At 30.6% G+C, this 19,995-nt stretch overlaps 2 protein-coding genes and 1 non-coding gene across 3 annotated transcripts; 1 reads left to right on the forward strand and 2 right to left on the reverse strand.

Annotated features, from left to right (window-relative positions):
* Positions 1-5,202: 5,202 nt before the first annotated feature.
* On the forward strand, positions 5,203-8,592 carry LOC146901367 (serine/threonine-protein kinase SAPK3-like). Its single transcript, XM_085734926.1, has 9 exons — positions 5,203-5,379; positions 5,794-5,868; positions 6,718-6,819; positions 6,935-6,988; positions 7,061-7,153; positions 7,304-7,396; positions 7,583-7,687; positions 7,780-7,878; positions 8,112-8,592. The coding sequence occupies exons 1-9, from the start codon at positions 5,257-5,259 to the stop codon at positions 8,379-8,381; spliced, it is 1,014 nt and encodes a 337-aa protein (XP_085591052.1). The 5' UTR covers positions 5,203-5,256; the 3' UTR covers positions 8,382-8,592.
* Positions 8,593-9,217: 625 nt separating this feature from the next.
* Positions 9,218-9,289, reverse strand: TRNAW-CCA (transfer RNA tryptophan (anticodon CCA)). Its single transcript has one exon. It is a non-coding gene; the product is annotated as a tRNA-Trp (tRNA).
* Positions 9,290-10,527: 1,238 nt separating this feature from the next.
* Positions 10,528-19,643, reverse strand: LOC146901369 (potassium transporter 5-like). The gene is made up of 9 exons (XM_085734927.1): positions 19,426-19,643; positions 19,082-19,304; positions 14,953-15,201; positions 13,552-13,593; positions 13,153-13,413; positions 13,017-13,069; positions 12,652-12,766; positions 11,943-12,197; positions 10,528-11,853 (listed from the first exon to the last, which is right to left on the reverse strand). Exons 1-9 carry the CDS (start codon positions 19,597-19,599, stop codon positions 10,760-10,762), a joined length of 2,466 nt encoding a protein of 821 aa, XP_085591053.1. The 5' UTR covers positions 19,600-19,643; the 3' UTR covers positions 10,528-10,759.
* Positions 19,644-19,995: the final 352 nt, after the last annotated feature.

Below are 19,995 nucleotides of genomic sequence, written 5' to 3' on the forward strand. Positions count from 1 at the left end.
TATACTCAAATAAAAAATGTCACACATTTTAAAATGTTTGATAACCATGTATTTCGTCAACTCATCACAACGCGTTTGGGGGGTACCTAAACTGGGTTGGGTCATCATAATAGACTAAGAGCAACCACACAAACGAGATTGATACTATATCTTCACTTAAAAAAAATTAATAAGCATATATTTTTTTTGTTTTGACAAACAAGCATATAATTTATTAACTCGGCATAACAAATCTATATTTTACCATTGTCAGATCCAACCAAGGATCAAATGTGAAGGAATTTGAATTATTGAAGATTGGATAAAAAAAATAGCATCAAAGCGAATGACATCCAAAAACTGAAATTTAAGCTAAAAGAATTAAACAAATGATATAAAAAAAAAAATCATCATAATGTTGTGACTTCTGAGGAGCCTAAACTGGATTGGATAATCATAAAAGAAGATCAACCACAAAAGTGAGTTTAACACCACATCTTCACCCAAAATCTTAAGGCATTAGGTATTTGAGTCATCTCACTTTTATTTTTCTCATCGCCTACTCTTTCATTTAATGCGGAACTTTAACTCACATATGACACATTAACATCTATCTCTTAAGTTTAAAACTCTTTGCATCAGTAATCTTGTGACCTAGCTAAATAAGGTTAGACTAAGGCACAACATGGTAAAAAAAGGTGGGTTGGTGTTGGTTTCTTGGAGGTTTTTTTTTTTGTTATTTTCTTTCATGAGACAGAGAAAAAAAAGATGAAAAAGAAATTTCGACATGAGAGAAATGGTAAGGAAAACAATAAGATAGTGTGCTTTAACTATGAGAGCATAGAGAACAAAGTGAGTTGCTGATAATTTTTTGGGTTTGTTGAAGGATTTAGAGTTTTGGGATAGTTATTTTACTAAAAAATTAGACTCAATTATTAAAAAAAAAACACACACATCATTTTAAAATTTATAATAATATATATTTTGTCAACTCAGCAGAACACATATTAATTTTTTTCATTGTCAGATTTCACCGAAGATCAAAGTCAATGGATTTAAAATAATGGAAGTTGAATAAAAAAACATGAAAGTGAATGATATCCAATAACTAGACTCTAAGATAAAAAAATTAAACAAATGACATCAAAATACTAACAAAATAGTTCATCATAATTTTGGAACTTCTGGAGATCCTACAATATGTTTGATCACCGTATTAGACTAGGAGAAATCATACAAGTGAGATTGATATCACATCTCCATCAAAAACCTTAAGACATCACATTTATGAGTCATCTCACTTATATGTAGTCAAAACCTACTTTCATTCCAATATAGAACTTAGAGCATCCACATTAGTGAGGTCTTCACCATTTAAGACCTGGTACCTAATAGGTACCCTTAATGTGGAAATTTTTTTTTGGGTCTTCTAGGAATCAGGGTCTCACTTAAGACTCTAATGCTTAAGTGGTCCCCACATTACTTTTTCTTAAAATAATCATTGTCATTGTACTATTGTTTTTCAATTGCAATTTAATCAATTTAATATTATAAAATAGATAATAGTATCTTAAATAAATAGGTATAGGTGGGACCTATATAGACCTTTTGTTAGAGGGTCTACATTGGAATGGTTGAGTACCTACTAGGTACTATTATTAAAATAAAAAAAGTGATGTGTCCATGTGGGACCCGTTTAAGACCTCAAAATTGAGGGTCTCCATTGTGGATGCTCTAACTCACACAACCAAATGTGCAACTATCCACGTCCGTAATTATGTGGTATAGTCAATTAGGCTCAAACAAATGCATAATATATTCACAAAGGTTGGTTGGTGGTGGTTGCATGGAGGAAGGTTTACATTCAATTCTTTCCAGAGAAGAAATAAAATGAAAAAACATATTTGAATAAGGAATTTGCAAATGAGAGAAGATAAGGAAAAAACTACTAAGTATTGTGCATTTTGTTTGTCAGAGTATATGGAGCCATCCTATATTGAGTTTGATCATCCATTAGACTAAGAGAATTTACATAATTGAGTTGATACCACATCTTCACCCTCAACCTTAAAGAACTGGGTATATGGATCATATCAGTTATATGTTGCTCAAAATCTACGCTTCCATCTAATATAGAACTTTAACTGACACACGATATATTAACAACCCTCCCTTAAGTATAAAATTCTTTGCATCCGAGATCTACGACTGGAAAGAACTTTAACTGAGAATATAGAACTTCCATCCAACATAGAACTTTAACTGACACTCGATATATTAACATCCCTCCCTTAAGAACAACTCATGCTTCCCTCACAAAGTCGAACCGGGCAATGATAACATTGTTGGACCTCATGGGGGGAGCTAACTTGTGTGGGTCGACACATTGAACATAGAGCAGTCACATAAATAAGAATGGTACGACATCTTCACTCAATATTTTAAGTAAGACGAAGTTCTAACCCGTGCTTGGCACGGGTGTGCATACTAGTAGTTTAGATTTGGGCTCTATTTTGCAATGCCAAGTTACTTGCTTATAGAGTTGTTTAATAACCATTATTTGTCTTGCGAGTTTATGACATTTACACCTTATAGGATTTTGTTAAACACTATTTAAAGTTTTTGAATATATAGCTTGCATAGGAGAATTTAAAAGACCAAAAGAACAAAAATCTTTATCATCAAGTTTCATTACAAGATACCTAAAATTTGAGGTTACGATTGAGGCAGCTGAGTAAACTAAGTTTCATTTCCATGATACCTAAATTCGAGTTTACTGTTGAGGCAGCTCAAAATTAGTACCTAGATTCGGGAAATTGTAGGCGTCGTCTTTCATCCAATTTGAGACTCTTTAACAATGAAATCACAACAAGGTATTTTTATGCTTTCAAAATTATAGAGATAATGATCAATATAGAGTAGTAACAATTTCACCACAACAACGATTTAATGTCTGTCGTTTTTTATGATTCTTTTCGAGAATGAGAGAGAAGAATGATGCAAAATTTAATAGTGAAAAGAAATTAATAAGTGAGGGATAAGTTCAGGAAAAACACACATTTAAATTGGGTAAGTTATGGTTGCATGTAGAGTAATATTTTTTCAATAATTTAAATTGAATTTAAATTATAAAAATGATGACAAATTTTAAAATATTAATAATTTAATATTTTCTAATTATTAATAAAAAAACTATAAAGTATGCCATAAGCTAGCTTATTTGCAGGGTTGTCTTAAACATTTTAGAGGCCCTGGTTTAATTTTGGACCTTCAAAATTTTAGACATCGAAATAAGTATATGAATGAATTTAGACCCTTAAAATTGGTATATGTAGAAATTTGGACCTTTAAATTTGATATAAGTAGGAATTTAGCCTCTTAACGACATAGTTTGTTGATAGATTGTCTTCCACTCATGTGTCATTTTTTGTATATACGTGAATAAATTTATTTAGTTCAAAATTTTAAATTTGATTAAAATTTGGATCTTAAACATCTCTATTTAATATTTTTGGAAGAATTTGGACCCCAAAAATTGAAGCTCGGTGTAATATGTCATCTTGCACTTGGCCGGCATGCTTATTTGTGTTACCAAAGATAGTCATAAGCTATTAGTCATCAACTATAAACTATACACTATCAACTACTCCCTCCGTTCCTTTTTAATTGTCACTTTTGTAGAAATTTTTTGTTTCTAATTAACTGTTACTTTCAATGTTCAATACAACATTAAATGTTGTTTTGTCATTATTACCCTTGGTTATTTATTGCAGAGAGAGAAATATATGAAATGAGATATTAAATGATGAAGGTTATTATAGGAAAAAGATAAATTGTTGTATCAAAAGTAGTAAAATGTATTTGTTGTCTTGGTTTGTGTAAAAAATCCAAAAGTGACAATTAAAAAGGAACGAGAGAGTATTCAAAAAGGGGAATTTTTTTTTTTATGCCCTAGTTGAAATTAAAAAATCAAAAAATGCCCTAGTTGAAACAAAAATACCAAAACTGCCCTACTTTTTCAGAGTTGACTGGTATGTCGCAAGTTGGACTTGCGACCTACCTATGTCGCAAGTGGGAGTTGCGACCTATATCTTTCTACTTTTGTCTTATTATGCCAAATAAATAAATAAATAAATAGGTCGCAGTTTAGAATGGCGACATGCATGTAAATAAATAAATATGTCGCCATTGCCTCTTGTGACATACAATAAGACAAAAAAATTGCAAAATTTGAGAGATGGGTATGTCGCCATTCCCACTTGAGACATAGGTAGGTCGCAAGTCCAACTTGCGACATACCAGTCAACTCTGAAAAAGTAGGGCAGTTTTGGTATTTTTGTTTCAACTAGGGCATTTTTTGATTTTTTGGTTTCAAAAAGGTTGTTACTATCAATTTTTCAAAGAAGAAGTTATAGTAATCCAAAATTTGCTCGTAAGTTAAATATAGTCTACTAAAATTGTTTCATCCAAAAATCAAATTTGGATTAAAAAAAATTCGTTGAGGTTGTTATTTTACTTTAGGCTACAGCAACCTTCAAATTCAATACAGCAGACCCAAAAATAAAGAAATGAAATTACAACTATATAGTCTTTCATTAATACACGGCAATAGCTTTATCATAACCTCCAAAGTCCAATCCAATAATTACCTCGCTTCTTCCTATACTGTACACCATACATCATTTTTTGTATTTAAAAAAATATTCATGAAAGCAACTTCTCCTATCAATACAATAACATTCCACTCCTAACTTTGGAACTCATTAAAAACATACCATAAATAACTTTATTGAGTTCTAACTGTAACTATTGTCCATCATGTCTCTTTTGACTCCCTTTTAATTAGAGAAATGATATTTTGACAACCACTTTTTGACAACTTTTGGACAACTTTCTCTTTCATACTCACATGATGTTGTTATCCTCTCTCTTCCTTTTTCTCTCTCCATTGTTTTTGACCAATAAGAAGTGAGAAAAACAAGGTTGTCAACAAAGTTGTCATCAAATGGATGTCAAAATATCATTACTCTTTAATTATGTCATTGAACTTTTCTTTGTCTTTGCATCTGTCATTTTCATATTAAATTACAAAACATTATCATAACCAAAATAATTTAATTATCTACATTACTGTATATTATATCAGCCACCTTGAATTATATATAATTTTTATAGACATAGTCTTTTTATATGGGGCCCTTTGTCTGAGTCTCTGTCTTTTTTATCTCATTAGTTCTTTGTTTTCAGTTTTAGAGAGTTTTTGTTAAGAGGGTTGACATGGAAGAAAGATATGAGCCATTGAAGGAACTTGGTTCTGGAAATTTTGGTGTTGCTAGGTTGGCTAAAGACAAAAATACTGGGGAACTTGTTGCTCTCAAATACATAGAGAGGGGTAAAAAGGTAAAATTTTCATGATTTTTCACTGCCCATGAATTCAATTTTACTAATGCTGTTTTCTTGAGTAATCTTGTTACTTCTCTTGAATATCTGTGATGCTGATATGAATATGATGTTTCTTGGTAAATAGTTAATTTATTTGGAAATTAATTAATTAAATATTTTGTCAATTTTTTTATTTAGTAGTATAATTTTTAGCTGTAGATTGTTAAATGGTTATATTCTTGCATTTTACTTTGGAGATTGTACTTTTGAATTGAATGGAATTTAGTGATATTCATAAGTTTTCTCATTGAATTGAGTGAGTTTTTTGTTGCTCTCTCTATCAAGCTTAAACTTTACATTAGGGATATTTTTTTCATTCAAGTTCTTTCTGATATGTGTCTGTTCTAAGTGAGTTTGTGGCTGTGATTTCAGATTGATGAGAATGTTCAAAGGGAGATAATTAACCACCGTTCATTAAGGCATCCTAATATTATCAGATTCAAAGAGGTAACAGTTTTTTCTTTCTTAAACTGTTTTTCCATTAGGTCTGGAGGGGCATTTTGAATGTAGTTTGGTTATATGCATTACTTTATAATTAAATGCTTGAAACTTGTCTCAAAAAGAGATTTGACATGTTCGTAGTTTTTTTTTATTTTAAAAAAAGACATGTTCATAGTTTAATGTGACCAACTCAAAAGAAATCCAGGTATAGTTTGTAGTTCCCTTTGCACAATGAGTTATTAGCATTGACATAATGTTAATTTGGATAATTTTTTTGTTGTTAATTCTTATAGTGAAGAAAATGTTAATATGATCTTATAATAAACATACATGAGTATTCCAGCTACTAGAATCTTTCATAAGTTGAAATCAATTTTGGTGCCTCAGTTTTTCCGAAAGTACTCTCATTTAGCTTTTTCATATAACACCTTATTGAAATTGGATCATAATGTGCAATAAGTTATATGGTGCAGTGCATTATTACTGAAAGAAAGGTCATATTCCTTTGCATTGAGATAATTACTGTTGATAATACTCGAAAGTTTATGTTACATACTATTCATATCTTGCAATATTTCTTAACAAAATCGTGCAAAGCCAATATCATTAGTTTGAAAATATCTGCATTACAGAAACTAGAAGCAAGCTAACAACTAAGTCTTATCCCATTAACATAGATTGTACCTTCAAAAATAAACAATAAATGCTGAATAAGTATAACTTCTTGCATGTAATGTTGTGTTTTGTTGAACTGTTCTTTGACATTGAATCGGTGAAGCACGATTCCAATTCGTACTATTCAAAGCTTTGAGAAGTTATAATGAAACAATGAATATTGAAATATCTGTTCTGCAGGTCTTGCTGACCCCTTCTCATCTAGCCATTGTCTTGGAGTATGCTTCTGGTGGTGAACTCTTTGAGAGGATATGCTCCGCTGGTCGATTTAGTGAAGATGAGGTTATAAAATTAATGTGTTTGAATTGAACTTCTGTTTTTCCTTTTGAAAAATCCGTGTGTTTAAATTCCTATTCACATTGAAACTTACGAAGTGGACAATTTTCCTATATTTCAGGCAAGATATTTCTTCCAACAGCTATTATCCGGTGTTAGCTACTGTCATTCAATGGTATGCATGAACTCAGAATTTGTTGTGTTCGTCATTCCAAATTCGTGTCTTATATTACGCTTCGTGTTGCAGGAAATTTGTCATAGAGATCTGAAATTGGAAAACACTCTCTTGGACGGAAATCCATCCCCTCGGCTTAAAATTTGTGACTTTGGTTACTCCAAGGTTAATATTATTTCATTTATATGAACCTTTATGGAGATATATCATATTATGATATCTTATACTATATCCAAGGTTAATAGTATTTGACTATTTGTTGCTTCAAAAAAATAAAATACTATTTGTTAATTTTCGCATTTAATTCAATTACAGTCTGCAATACTGCACTCTCAACCAAAGTCAACAGTTGGAACTCCTGCATACATTGCTCCCGAGGTTCTGTCACGAAAGGAGTATGATGGAAAGGTACCTGAGATTTTGTCTCTCATTTTCTTGAGGGCCTAAAGAATAATGTCAAGCCACATTTTATTTCTATTAACAGCCATGGTTTAACAATTAACACATAGTAATAGTACAGTCCCGAATCGAATAAACAGTTTACTGTTTTAATCTGAAAGTTTCGACCCGTAAGTATTTTTGGCTCTTGTGTAGATTGCAGATGTTTGGTCTTGTGGTGTGACACTCTATGTCATGTTAGTTGGTGCATATCCATTTGAAGAACCAGAAGATCCTAGAAATTTCAGAAAGACTATTGGGGTAATTACTTATTTATCTTGAACTTAAAAAATGCCATTATGAATAATTTCTGATACCAGGAAATTTTAACTCTGATTCTCTCTGTTTGGTAGAGAATAATAGGTGTTCAGTACTCCGTTCCCGACTATGTACGCATTTCTGCAGAGTGTAGGAATCTTCTATCTCGCATCTTTGTTGCCGATCCTGCCAAGGTATGTATAATTTATCAATTCTATAAAAAGTATACAAACATAGTTATATTATACATACAGCCTATAATATTAGAATTACGAATGAAAAATATTTTAATAGATCAACCAAGGTAATGAAATTCCTCTAACATCACTGATAGAATTAAATAAAATAAATAAAAAACTTAGATCTTGTATAATGAGATTATATATGTTCGTTTTTTCAAACTAATTATTTCTGATCCTTGTTAAAGAGGGTCACCATCCCAGAGATCAAACAGAACCCTTGGTTTTTGAAGAATATGCCTAAAGAGATAATTGAAGCTGAAAGAAAAGGTTATGTGGAAACAAAGAAGGACCAACTAAGCCAAAGTGTGGAAGAAATCATGAGGATCATACAAGAGGCAAGGATACCGGGACAAGGATCTAAAGTCGGCGATGGTACTGGTCAAGCTGGTACCGGTTCAATGAACATGGAAGATGACGAGGAAATTGATGTCAGTGGTGAATATGAAAATGTCTGATTGAGGCCTTCATCTGTATTGTTTATTAGACATGGTCTGCATTATTATCAACATTTACCACACTGCAACATTCATGTTATGCACACACTATACCTAGGTTTGAAATAGAATTTGTGTTTATTTGAGTGTGAATAACATTTGATAAAAAGGCTTGAATTGGTTTTCATTGATCAGTAAATCCCAAACTAAAGGAAAAATGGTTTGATACACAGTTTAAAAGCTCTTCCAAAACTTTGGTTTTATGAAAATGTACATTTGCTACATTCACTTGACTTTTTCCAGACATAAAAGTTACATTATTTTAATTGATACAAGGTTGTCAAAATCAAGATTATCGGCAAATTCGTGTTGCGTATATGAAATCGATTCGTAAACTCGGCTAGTGGATATGTACGAGTTTACTGCATATGAAAGTAATACAAAAAATATTACAAAAAATAATATATACATAACATATTTTATTTTATTTATTGGCATTATAGTTATATAATGTAGAGTTTTTACCATTAAATCATTCATATAATTTTCCTTAACAAAAGGGTGTGTGATTTGATGATTTCAATGTAGAGCACATAGACAGAAAAGGTTGGTATTTCAGTTTTGATTAATATATGACATTGATATAAGATCTGATTTGGTCCTTAGCAAGACAAAAAATGTGACGATATTTTGTAGGACCTGGTGAATATTTTACATACATTTGCTGGCACTTTATAAGATATGAAGGCACCAACAATCAACCTTTGCATTAATTAAGAGATAAGAATGTGGAAAACTTTGGTTGCTGATGTGATGATTTTGGCGTATGTGCACAAAAATAAATCAATCGGGGGATTTGAACCCGACGTGAATCGAACACGCAACCTTCTGATCTGGAGTCAGACGCGCTACCATTGCGCCACGGATCCGATTGATGTTAGAACTGAGACGTAATAATATAAAAACCAGTTTTAAAGTATTTGTGTGGATTTCCACGTTATGTTTGTGTTTGACTAACGATTTTTTTTTGTTAACTTAGCCACAATCTTTTTTTTTTGTTATAACATAAAGTGCATTTTGTACTTTGCAAGATTTATAAAAACGATGGTTTCTTCGTTGTATACCGATGCTTTAAAATCGTTTAAAATGTCATCGACGATGGTTACAACCTTCAAAAATTGAAGTTTATGGTCTTATTTGTCTTCAAGATCGAAAATGTAATGTTTTTTTAAGTGGATCAAAAATGTAATATGAACGGTGGTTTGAAAAATACAAAGATAATTTTACTTTTGTCAAATTAATATCTATTAGGTCATTATCTTGGATGTTACAATATAACAATGATAAACTTTTATTTTTAATGATACACGATGAGCCACTTATGGTTAAAAATATTTTATTTAAATATTATAAAAAAGGAAAATAAATGTTATAATATAAGATGGAAGTGGGAGATCAGAGTTAAGTGTGGTTTGTTTATTCTCATATTCCTTAACAGGGAAATAGATAAGTGAAAAAACCGTGTAAAAATATTTCTAAGAATAAAAAAAAACTTGAAAATATTTTTTAAAAAAAAAACTTTTAAAAAATATAGTATCTATTTATTTTTTATTTTTGGGTACGAGTCTAAGTTTTTTTTACTCAAAATAATATATTTCCATAATCTTACTTCCTTGAAAATAATTTAAAATAAAACACTTGAAACCAACACACTTTTACGGTTGAGATGGTGTAGGTCTCTTTTAACTTAACAACTAAGGTCCTGAGTTTGAAGTCAGGGCATGCCGCATTGTTAAAAGGGAGATTTTACCTGTTTGAGTCTTACAAGGTTCGAATGATTAGTCTCAGCAGTTGCGCATAGAGATACCTGATTTAGGAAGGAAAAAAAAAACACTTTTAAGGCAATAGTTTTTAGGTGTGTCTAATTATTACAGTTTTATAAAATATTTGAATACATGTGTTGCAAATTTGTGACTGTTTGTTCTCAGAATTTATTATAGGTGTGATGGAAATGTTTGTTGTAAAACTTTGTTATATGTTTTGTTTATGGAACACTAAAAAAACAAAAAGGCCGGAAATAAAGACATAATTTGACCCACCAGATCTCTCATTCGTCATCATTAATCATATAATATAATGAGATAATATTAATTTTGTACTCAACATATAATTCACAATATGCTTTTTATTTATGTTAGAGCAATGAGTTTAACTTCTCCAAGATTCAAAACTTACAATAATTGGTGAAGAAATTACAAACTTAAAATAAAATTGAACTCAAGATACATATTTATCATATAGCACACCAACACAATTTTTCTTTACATAGATAACACAACAATGGTCAACATATAATGCATAACATATACATCACTTTGTTTCACTACATATCTCATATATCATATTTCATATGTCATTCCAACTTTAAGAAGTCTCTTGCGTGGGATTGCTATAGAATCTTCTCCCTGTCTAAAGTTCTTGCGCAAGAAGCTATAAGCATAGTTGACAACAATCTTGTTCAAAACGGAAGAATTTGGGTGAGCTACTACCTCTGCTTCACCTATCATATATACCACTCCCTTTTCTGTTGCTTTATCTATAAACTTTATTTCCTCTTCAGGTCCTTGAATGATAGGTTCATAGAAATTTGATGATTTTCTCACACTTGCAGGCAATGATCTAATGGAATCTGATGATACATGAGACGCACCTTTACTTGGGATTATTCTATTAGAAGAATTATTAGACCCTGATTTCCCTTCTTTACCTAATATATCTTCCATTTGATCACTCTCATTAGTGGAAATAGGTACTACTAATTGTTCACTTGTTGTAGTTGTTACATTATTAGTAGCAGCACCTTCATTAACCTCAAGCATAAAATTCTCTTGTTGAATAAATTCCTTGAGATTTTGTATTAATTGTGACTCAAATTCCACGGGATTCCCAAGCGTATCATTGTAACCGCGCCTTGCAACACATCGAAATATTCTATACTCTCTTGGTTCCACTTGTCGAAACAAAAACCTCTCTTCCAAAGCAACTCTATTAACCGGAATTGTCTTGATAGAGACGAACACAACAACTGAATGAATGGATGGTACACTAGCTATAAAGTGAGGAAATATTGGAGGAATTCCTTGTACAAGCTCGGAATACAAAAGTCCAATTCCAGGCACTCTGTGTACATTTGTGTTGTTCGCCAATTCCTTCAAATACTCGGTAGAAACTTTGTTCTTGAGTTCAAACATGTATCTTTCTTTGTGAACATAATGCCAAATTCCCATAATTATTGTCAAGAACGTAGCTAGTACAATTGGAAAATATCCTCCTTTTGTGAACTTGGTTATTTGAGCTGAGAAATAAAGAAGCTCTATGCTACCAAATCCAAAAAAGAAAAGGATGACCATCCATAAACTCCTCTTCCATATAACAAGCATTATAAGTGAAACTAGTGTTGTTGAGATCATCATATCACCAATAACAGCAATCCCTACATTAAGCATTTCCAACTTGAAATAAATGAATACTTGTAAAAAGTGACAAAGAAAATAAGGATTTATAAACATAATTAGTAATTACCATAGGCATGACTGATATTTTCTGTGGTCTTGAAGGCAACACATACTACTATACATCCAATCAAGAACATGTAGTTGATCTCTGGAATATAAACTTGACCTTGATGCTTAGTTGAAGTATGAACAACCTTAACTCTAGGGAAACAACCTAGACTAAGGGCTTGTGATATAATGGAAAATGCTCCTGAAATCATTGCTTGACTAGCTATAATGGCAGCACCAATAGCCACAACAAATGTTGGCCAATACAAGGGGTCTGCATGTTATTCACATTTGTTAATTAATGGAGAAATTTATTGACTAAAATGTTGTATTTAGTTCATATTATAGTCCAGATACGTTAATAATTCAATGAACTTAAAAAAAGATTCTCCTCCTATATTTAGGACCGGAGGGAGTAATAATATTGTCTAATTAATGGACCGGGTTTTTCTGCAGTTAACCAGAACTTGCAGTCACACATTCGTACATTGGGGACTGTCTGATCAAGATTCAACAAACCAGATTAAAATTTGATATAATCAAGATTGGAAAGTTCAGAATAAAATTCGGTAGTTTAAATTATAAAATAAAAAATCAAATGTCAGGATTGGACGATCAATATCAACTTGATTGTGTGAATGAGTGTTTTGATCAACCGCAGAGAATCCAGATTATGAATTTTCCAATTGCATATGTTTTCTCTTAAAAATTAATCTACCAATAATTACCTGGTATACTGTCATAGAATGTATTCCCCACTTTTTCAGGAAACTTTCTTAGAAATGCTGCTTGCCCAATATATGCTATCAATATTGCAGGAAATGTAACAAAAGAAAAGCTAATCTGCATACAAAAACATATTTATTATTTTATTATGATATGTGTAATGTGATCAGTATAACTACAATAAAAATGATATGATTGAAATAATATTGCATGTTTCACTCCAAGCATGAAGTTAGAACTTGTTTAATTATCATTTTTTGAAACAAAATGATATTGTCCACCAATTTTTTAGTGCATATGTATATGTGTGTGTCATAAACAAAGAGTATACATTATAAGTATAAATATATAATTTTTCTTTACTTACTTGAATGGCTCGTACACTAAAGTGACCCAAATCAGCAAACATGGCCTCAGATCCTATGATAATATGTATCTTGGTTAGAATTATAAAAAAAAGATACAACTTAAAAAGATTAATCAATAGACTGAATTCTACTAACCTGTTATGCATAAAAAGACTCCACCTAGTGATAGCCATCCTTCCTTACCATTTCGTTTGAAGTAATCAACAATATATTTTGGATTAAAAGCTTTTAATACTCCAATGTCATATTTGAAAAAATTGTAGAGACCAATACCACCAATAAATGTAAACCATATTAAAATAACTGGAGCAAATGTGACTCCCACTTTATCAGTACCAAATCGTTGCATACAAAATAGGACAACCAAAATTGCTACGGTGATGCCCACAACAGCATCTGAAAGACATAAACCCGAGCATTCTCATGCATTAAAAATCACATATAATAACAAACATTGTCACATGATGATAGTAACAATAAAGAAATTATTCAAAAAAAAAAAAATAAGAATAAATAATTGAATCAAGTACGTACTTTGACCCAGTGATGTACTGATCCCACTCACTGCAGATAGCACTGCATAAAACATTGTGATTGTATCAAATATAATAAATGCAACAAAAGTTTGTTTAAATGAGTTCATTCAACTCAACTAGAATTAGACAAACATTACTTTTGAAATCCAATATCATATTATCCTTCAAAAAAATCCAATATCATATTAGAAAATCAAATCATATATATATAAAGGAGTAAGTTTTTGGATTGGATTGGATATAAATGAGTAAGTTAGCAAGACTAGTTCTACCTCGTTTTGATTAAATAACCAATTTCACTCTTTTGAGTTAGTTTTAGATAAGAAAATTACAAAACTACCCTTGCATATAAAAAACATATTGACCAAGTGTAATTGGGTTTTTAGTAAATGAAAAGTGAGATTAGGCTTGTTGACTTACTCTTTTTTTAAATGGGAGTAAGTTAACAAACTCTATATATTTCTATAAAGCAAACATTATTTTACCTAACAATGAATTTTCGATATCCTATCACAACTATTATATTTATTAAAATCGGAGATGGAAATAACTTTTCACTATAATATTGTTTATGACAATAACCTTTTACTACAATCATATTCAACTTTTCAGCCTTTAATTATTTCAAAATATTGATATATATATATATATATATATATATATATATATATATAAGTGTATTTTTTTTATAAAATAATCTAAAAGATACATATTCTAAATGTATTAAGTTAAAATTGTTGCCACGGCCTGAGTAGAGTGCAAGGTAACAACTCAATGTGGGAAAAACCGAGCGAGACATGGTTGAAGTGCAATGTGGATGCCGCGTTCCATGACCGTAACCATCTTACATCTTTTGCGTGTTGTGTTAGAGATTCCCGGGGGCAATTTATTCGGGCTCAAACGAAATGGCAACGGGCAAATATGACAGTTTTGGAGGGGGAGGCAGTAGCCTTACTCGATGCTATTCACTTTGCTGATGTGAATATATGGGACCGGGTTGTCTTCGAGTCTGACTCTGCTACTCTAGTGCAAGCTCTATCGTCTCTAGGCCATGGTGATTCAGAATTCTATGCTATTGTTTTTAGTATTTATTATTTAAAGTGAAGTTTGTTAGGAGACAAGCAAACATGGTTGCTCATACTTTAGCTAGGGCGGTCTGTTCTTGGGCTAGTCACCGTATTTTTATCCTTCTTGTATTGAACATTGGTTGATTAATGATAATAGTTAACTTTTTCTTGGTAAAAAAAAGTTAAAATTGTTGCCAATTACTTTTGTCTCCTCTTGAAAATCATTTAAAATTGACCGTGTCTATAAATGAATTTTTGTATGTAAATAGAAAAGGACACACACATATAAACTTTGAAAAACAAAATAAATTTATTAAATTGTTATAACCAACCTGAAATAGATGGAGTGAGAATCCCGTCACCTATGACCATGGCAGTTCCCATTATAGCTAGAAGTAAAAGTATAATCCGTGAAAAATGACTATTTTCAAGCTTTTGTTTCAATTTATGGGCTCTTTTCTGCTGGCTAGATGGTATTTCTAGTTTGTAATTAGAGAGTTCCATGTCTTCAGGTTGTTGATTGGGAGCCAAACTCATCTTTATATGCCTACATATCAACGAATATAATGCAAACGCTCCACCTACATCCATTCAAAATAGTTAATTCGATTTTGTACAGTCAAAATTTACGAAGATTCAAAATAAAAAATCATCAAATTACAATGTTATAATCTATTTTTTTGTTAACAACCGCTAATATTGCAAGGATAAACATAAATTTTCTTTTTCAACAACAACCCTGAACATTTGTTTAAGCTAGCTAATATACATGTTTCAATGTTTTTCTTATATATAAAAATTTGTAGAGGCAACTAATAATTTATAACAAGAAAAAAGACCGTAGAAAAATAAGCGACAACTAATAATAGTGTATTTTTTATAACGTCAAAGTTTTTTTTTTTGTTGTGTTCACAATCTTGTATAATTTTTTCTTGGTTTTCACACGAGACAAGCTTTTAAAGAAACAAAATTTTGTTGTAATAATAAAAAAAATATATTTGGAATGATGAAAGTGGGTGTATAAAACTTGATAAAAATTATAGGGGAAATAGTCACTTTGGTCCTTGAATGAGTGACGAGTAGTCATAATAGTCCCTCAATGTATCGAAATAGCAAAATAGTCCCTGGTTGTGCACTTTGTTAGTCAAAATAGTCCTTGATATTAAAATATTTTGGGGGAATTAGTCACTTTAGTCCCTGAATAGGAAAGGAGTAGTCACTTTAGTCCCTGAATGCAGAGAAATTGCAAAACAATCCCTGAATATAGACTTTGTTGGTCAATTTCAGGGATTAAAGTGACTAACGGAGTCTATATTCAGGGACTAAATTAACTAACTGAGTCTGGATTCAGGGACTAAATTGACTAAAAGAGTTTACATTCAGGGACTATTTTGCAATTTATCTGCATTCAGGGATTAAATTGACGACTCTTTTCCTATTCAGGGACTAAAGTGACTAATTTCCCAAATATTTCGTTAATATTGTCATATTAGTCCTTCAATAGACTTACTTATTGTCATATTAGTCCTTATACGTACTTATTTATTGTCAATTTAGTCCATATATCAAAAGAGTTATTGTGAGTATTAAAGGGTTATTTAAGCTTTAGGGACTATTTTGACTAACAAAGTGGACAATCAGGGACTATTTTGGAATTTTGATACATTGAAGGACTATTGTGACTAATTGCTACACATTCAGGGACCAAAGTGACTATTACCCCAAAATTATAAGAGTGGGTGTAGATTTCTAACTTATTCTTTAATAATTTTAGGTAGGTTGCTAATTTACTTTTTAATGTTTGTAGGTGAATGTAAATTAGCAATATATATATATATATTTTGTGGTGGTCCAGGTTCGAACCCCAAACCTTGCATATATTATGCATTGTCCATACCAACTGAGCTGAGCTCACAAGGATATATATATATATATATATATATAGGATTTGCTAGAAGACACCTTTTATGAAGGTGTCTTTTAGCAAGTTATTCTATGAGCATTTGTTAAAAGACAGCAACTAATTTTTATGAAGGTGTCTTTTAACAAAGTTATAACTAAAAAGTGGAAATCACACATTGAGGTGTGACTTGCTAAAAGACACATTCATGGGTGACTTCTAGGAAAACCCTATATATACTCCCTCCGGTCTCAAATGTAAGCAACTTTTCACTTTTTAGGTTCATAAGTGGTTCATTGCAGACAAGTATTTAAAATTATAAAAAAAAATTAACGATGATTGACGTTACGATTGAAAAATATCATTATTTCGTTTGAACACCTATGGAAAATAAAAACGATTCTCAAATTTAAAAAGGGAAAAATAATAAAGGTTTTGACCTTTTTTCCTAGGTTTTGACCTGTTCATCCAAATCCTTATCCTTATTTATTAATTTTATTAGGTCTGCAGCAACTTAACCTAATAATTTCCCCTAAAATGCTGCATTAGGTTAGCAATAATTTAACCTAACGAATTCCATCTAAAATGCAGCGCCCCAATTTAACCTGACAATTACCTCTAAAATGCAACAATCTCTAATATTTCTCCTCGTTGATGAGCTTTTCATTCCTATCATGTTGTGTCATCGTTTGTATATATCTATTGTTTCTGTAGATTTTTTTTTTGACAAAACTTGTTATACACTTATTTTATACGTTTACAAACAGAATATCCTAATTTCCATGCAAACTCGGCTACCCTAATTTCCATGCAAACTCGGCTATATATAGCAAACCCTAAACCGTGTTTCTCTCAAAAAAAAAAAACCTAAACCGTGGTAAATTACATAGCTCTTCAACCAAACAAACATCTTCAAAATAATTAATACATTGTATAAGATCTCTTCTATTATTAAATTCTATATATATATATATATATATATATATATATATGTATGTATTTGGTTGGAAAAATATATTATTACTTTTAGTAAATATCAAAGTGTAATTATTCTTTTTAGAGATGTACGTGTAATTTAGAAATTCTATTAATTGAAATGAGTTTGTTTTTCATGTTAGTAGAAATTTAAAACAGTTATTACAAGTCAATTTTTTATGTTTAACTATAAAAGTAATAAATTCCTTCAAAAAAAAAAAACTATAAAAGTAATAAATAAAATTGACCCGTGCAACAATATAATAGTATTGTATTCTTTTTTATCTTTTTTCTTTATAAATTTTTTTAAAAAAGAGAGAAGATAATGCCCCAATAATATATTGTGATAAAATAAAATAACGGTCTTTAATTGATTAGTTTTTCAAAATTAAAATGTAAAATTTGATAAGATTCAAGTGTCATTGAAGGACATAATAAGACAAATTTGATTGTAATATTGTATCTCTAATAATCTAATTTGCGTTATTGATCGACCCATGATCTTACGGGTTAAAGATTATTCATTGGTCTTTATTATAGTCGACAAGACTCGTGCGTCGCACGGTTCAAAAGTCTAGTTGTGAGAAAACATACCTAGGGTAGGTTTCCGTAAAAAAAAAAAAAAAATACCTAAGGTAGGTGGGTTTTTGTTGGGTATTACCTTGGAAAGTATTAACTTGGGAAGGTTTATCTTTAAAAATAAACTATTTTTGGATGCATCATAAAATTTGTCTAATTTTAAGTAAATATTTTTCATAAAGGAAATTAAAACTCGAAGATATAATTAATGTGTTTTTCTTTGTTACTCCATTATATGCACGGGGTACTAGTATATATCAGTTGTTTATTTGAATGTATGTGCATTAATCTTGCTCGATGACAACATGATTACAATAAAATATGCATAATGATCCAAAATAATTACAATAAACTAATCAAGATTGGATCTAGCTAAACTTATGGACAAATTTGACTCTAAAACCAAGGCTAATAAATCAGATAGTTTTCTTTTTGTAATCAAATGAAACGGTGTTTTTAGAATCGAGTCCAACTAGCTAGTTGAACCGAAACTTGGTCAATCTTTGAAGTTTCAATTTTCATTCAAGTTGATTTTCAAACTTCAATGACAAGTTTGTAAGGAAATTAAATTTGATTCTATAACCACTATTAAATTCTCACACTGTCAAATCATACTTATACAACTCAAACATATTTGCTTTCATGATAGAAAAATAAAGCAACTCTTGTGAAATTCACTTTTTTTATTTTTATTGACATCTTTTTATTTGAGAAAATAAACCAACTATTAATTTGATGATACATAAGCTTATTTAAACTAGTTCAACCATTTTTTCACTATAGTTTTTGATATAGGTAGTATTTTATGATATAGTGCAACAAAAATATCATTACTTTTTTACATGCAAATGTTAGTTAATTTAATTGTTTGCTATGTTATGTTATAGGCGTTAAAATGGTTTATTTATGAAAAAAGAAAAATGACATAAGTATAAAAATTTCAACATAAACGGAAAGATACGTACTACACTTTTAAATATTAGAGTCAGATATATAGTTTTACGTACCATTGCCATTGTCATTGGCCCATAAGACAATGAAAACGTATTTGATCATGGGTATGAGCACAATAGTGTAGATGATGAGAGACAAGACTCCAAGAATGTCATCGTTGTTTTTAATCCCTTTAGTGAAAGTACTTGCATACACATAAAGTGGAGATGTACCAATATCACCATATACAATTCCTATGCTTTGAAATGCCAAACTCAATGTCACGCTCCAACCCACCTGCATGACACATATAATTAATTTGTCAAGAGGGAAATATTAATTCATATATATAGACCAAACAATTCATTGATATAGATCCTCTAAAAAAAGGGTATATGTGAAAAATATGCATGAAGACCTTGGAATTGTGGTTTGCATTCATAGAAACTCTTCCAGCTTCCAAATTGAGAGAGTCTACACGACGTAGTTTTGCCCATGACACCTTTCTATCTTTCAGCTTCTTTTCTGTAATCTCCTTTGTTGTCTCTGTCTCATCCTCTATGCTCACTCGATCTGTTTCTCCTCCAGACATCTTAGTATTTTTTCTTTGTATGACTTAATGTTTGTGATGGAGGTGTTGAACTTGTACTTTAGTATGGGTTTTTATAGTCACAAATTAAGGTAGATCTCGGTGTCCTACAAAGTACTATTACTTGATTAACAATTTTTTATATAAATTATTTAATTAATTAAATTATTCTTTCACCAATAATTGTACTATTTTAATTCTAATCCCGCCAACCCACTCAAAGTTTAAAGTTGACTATATAAATTTCCATGCCAGTTAAATTTTATTTATTATCATTATATATCAATTATGGATGATCTAGTTGAAAGTGTACTATTTAATTCTTAATGATTCAATTATTTTTGGTTTTCATCGTCACTAATGTAGAATATAGTATGTCTTTCATATTGAAGGGTTAGT

Source organism: Medicago sativa, chromosome 8 (genome assembly GCF_051527215.1).
Source record: "Medicago sativa cultivar Bolivia chromosome 8, Bolivia_mono, whole genome shotgun sequence".
In the NCBI taxonomy this organism is placed as follows: domain Eukaryota; kingdom Viridiplantae; phylum Streptophyta; class Magnoliopsida; order Fabales; family Fabaceae; genus Medicago; species Medicago sativa.

Coding starts and splice junctions, on each gene's coding strand:
- LOC146901367 (XM_085734926.1), top strand. CDS start 5,257: ATGGAAGAAAGATATGAGCCATTGAAGGAACTTGGTTCTGGAAATTTT. Junction 6,989..7,060: donor TTAGCTACTGTCATTCAATG/GTATGCATGAAC, acceptor TTCGTGTTGCAG/GAAATTTGTCATAGAGATCT. Junction 7,879..8,111: donor TTGTTGCCGATCCTGCCAAG/GTATGTATAATT, acceptor TCCTTGTTAAAG/AGGGTCACCATCCCAGAGAT.
- LOC146901369 (XM_085734927.1), bottom strand. CDS start 19,599: ATGTCTGGAGGAGAAACAGATCGAGTGAGCATAGAGGATGAGACAGAG. Junction 13,070..13,152: donor AGTCTTTTTATGCATAACAG/GTTAGTAGAATT, acceptor ATATTATCATAG/GATCTGAGGCCATGTTTGCT. Junction 12,198..12,651: donor ATTCTATGACAGTATACCAG/GTAATTATTGGT, acceptor AATAACATGCAG/ACCCCTTGTATTGGCCAACA.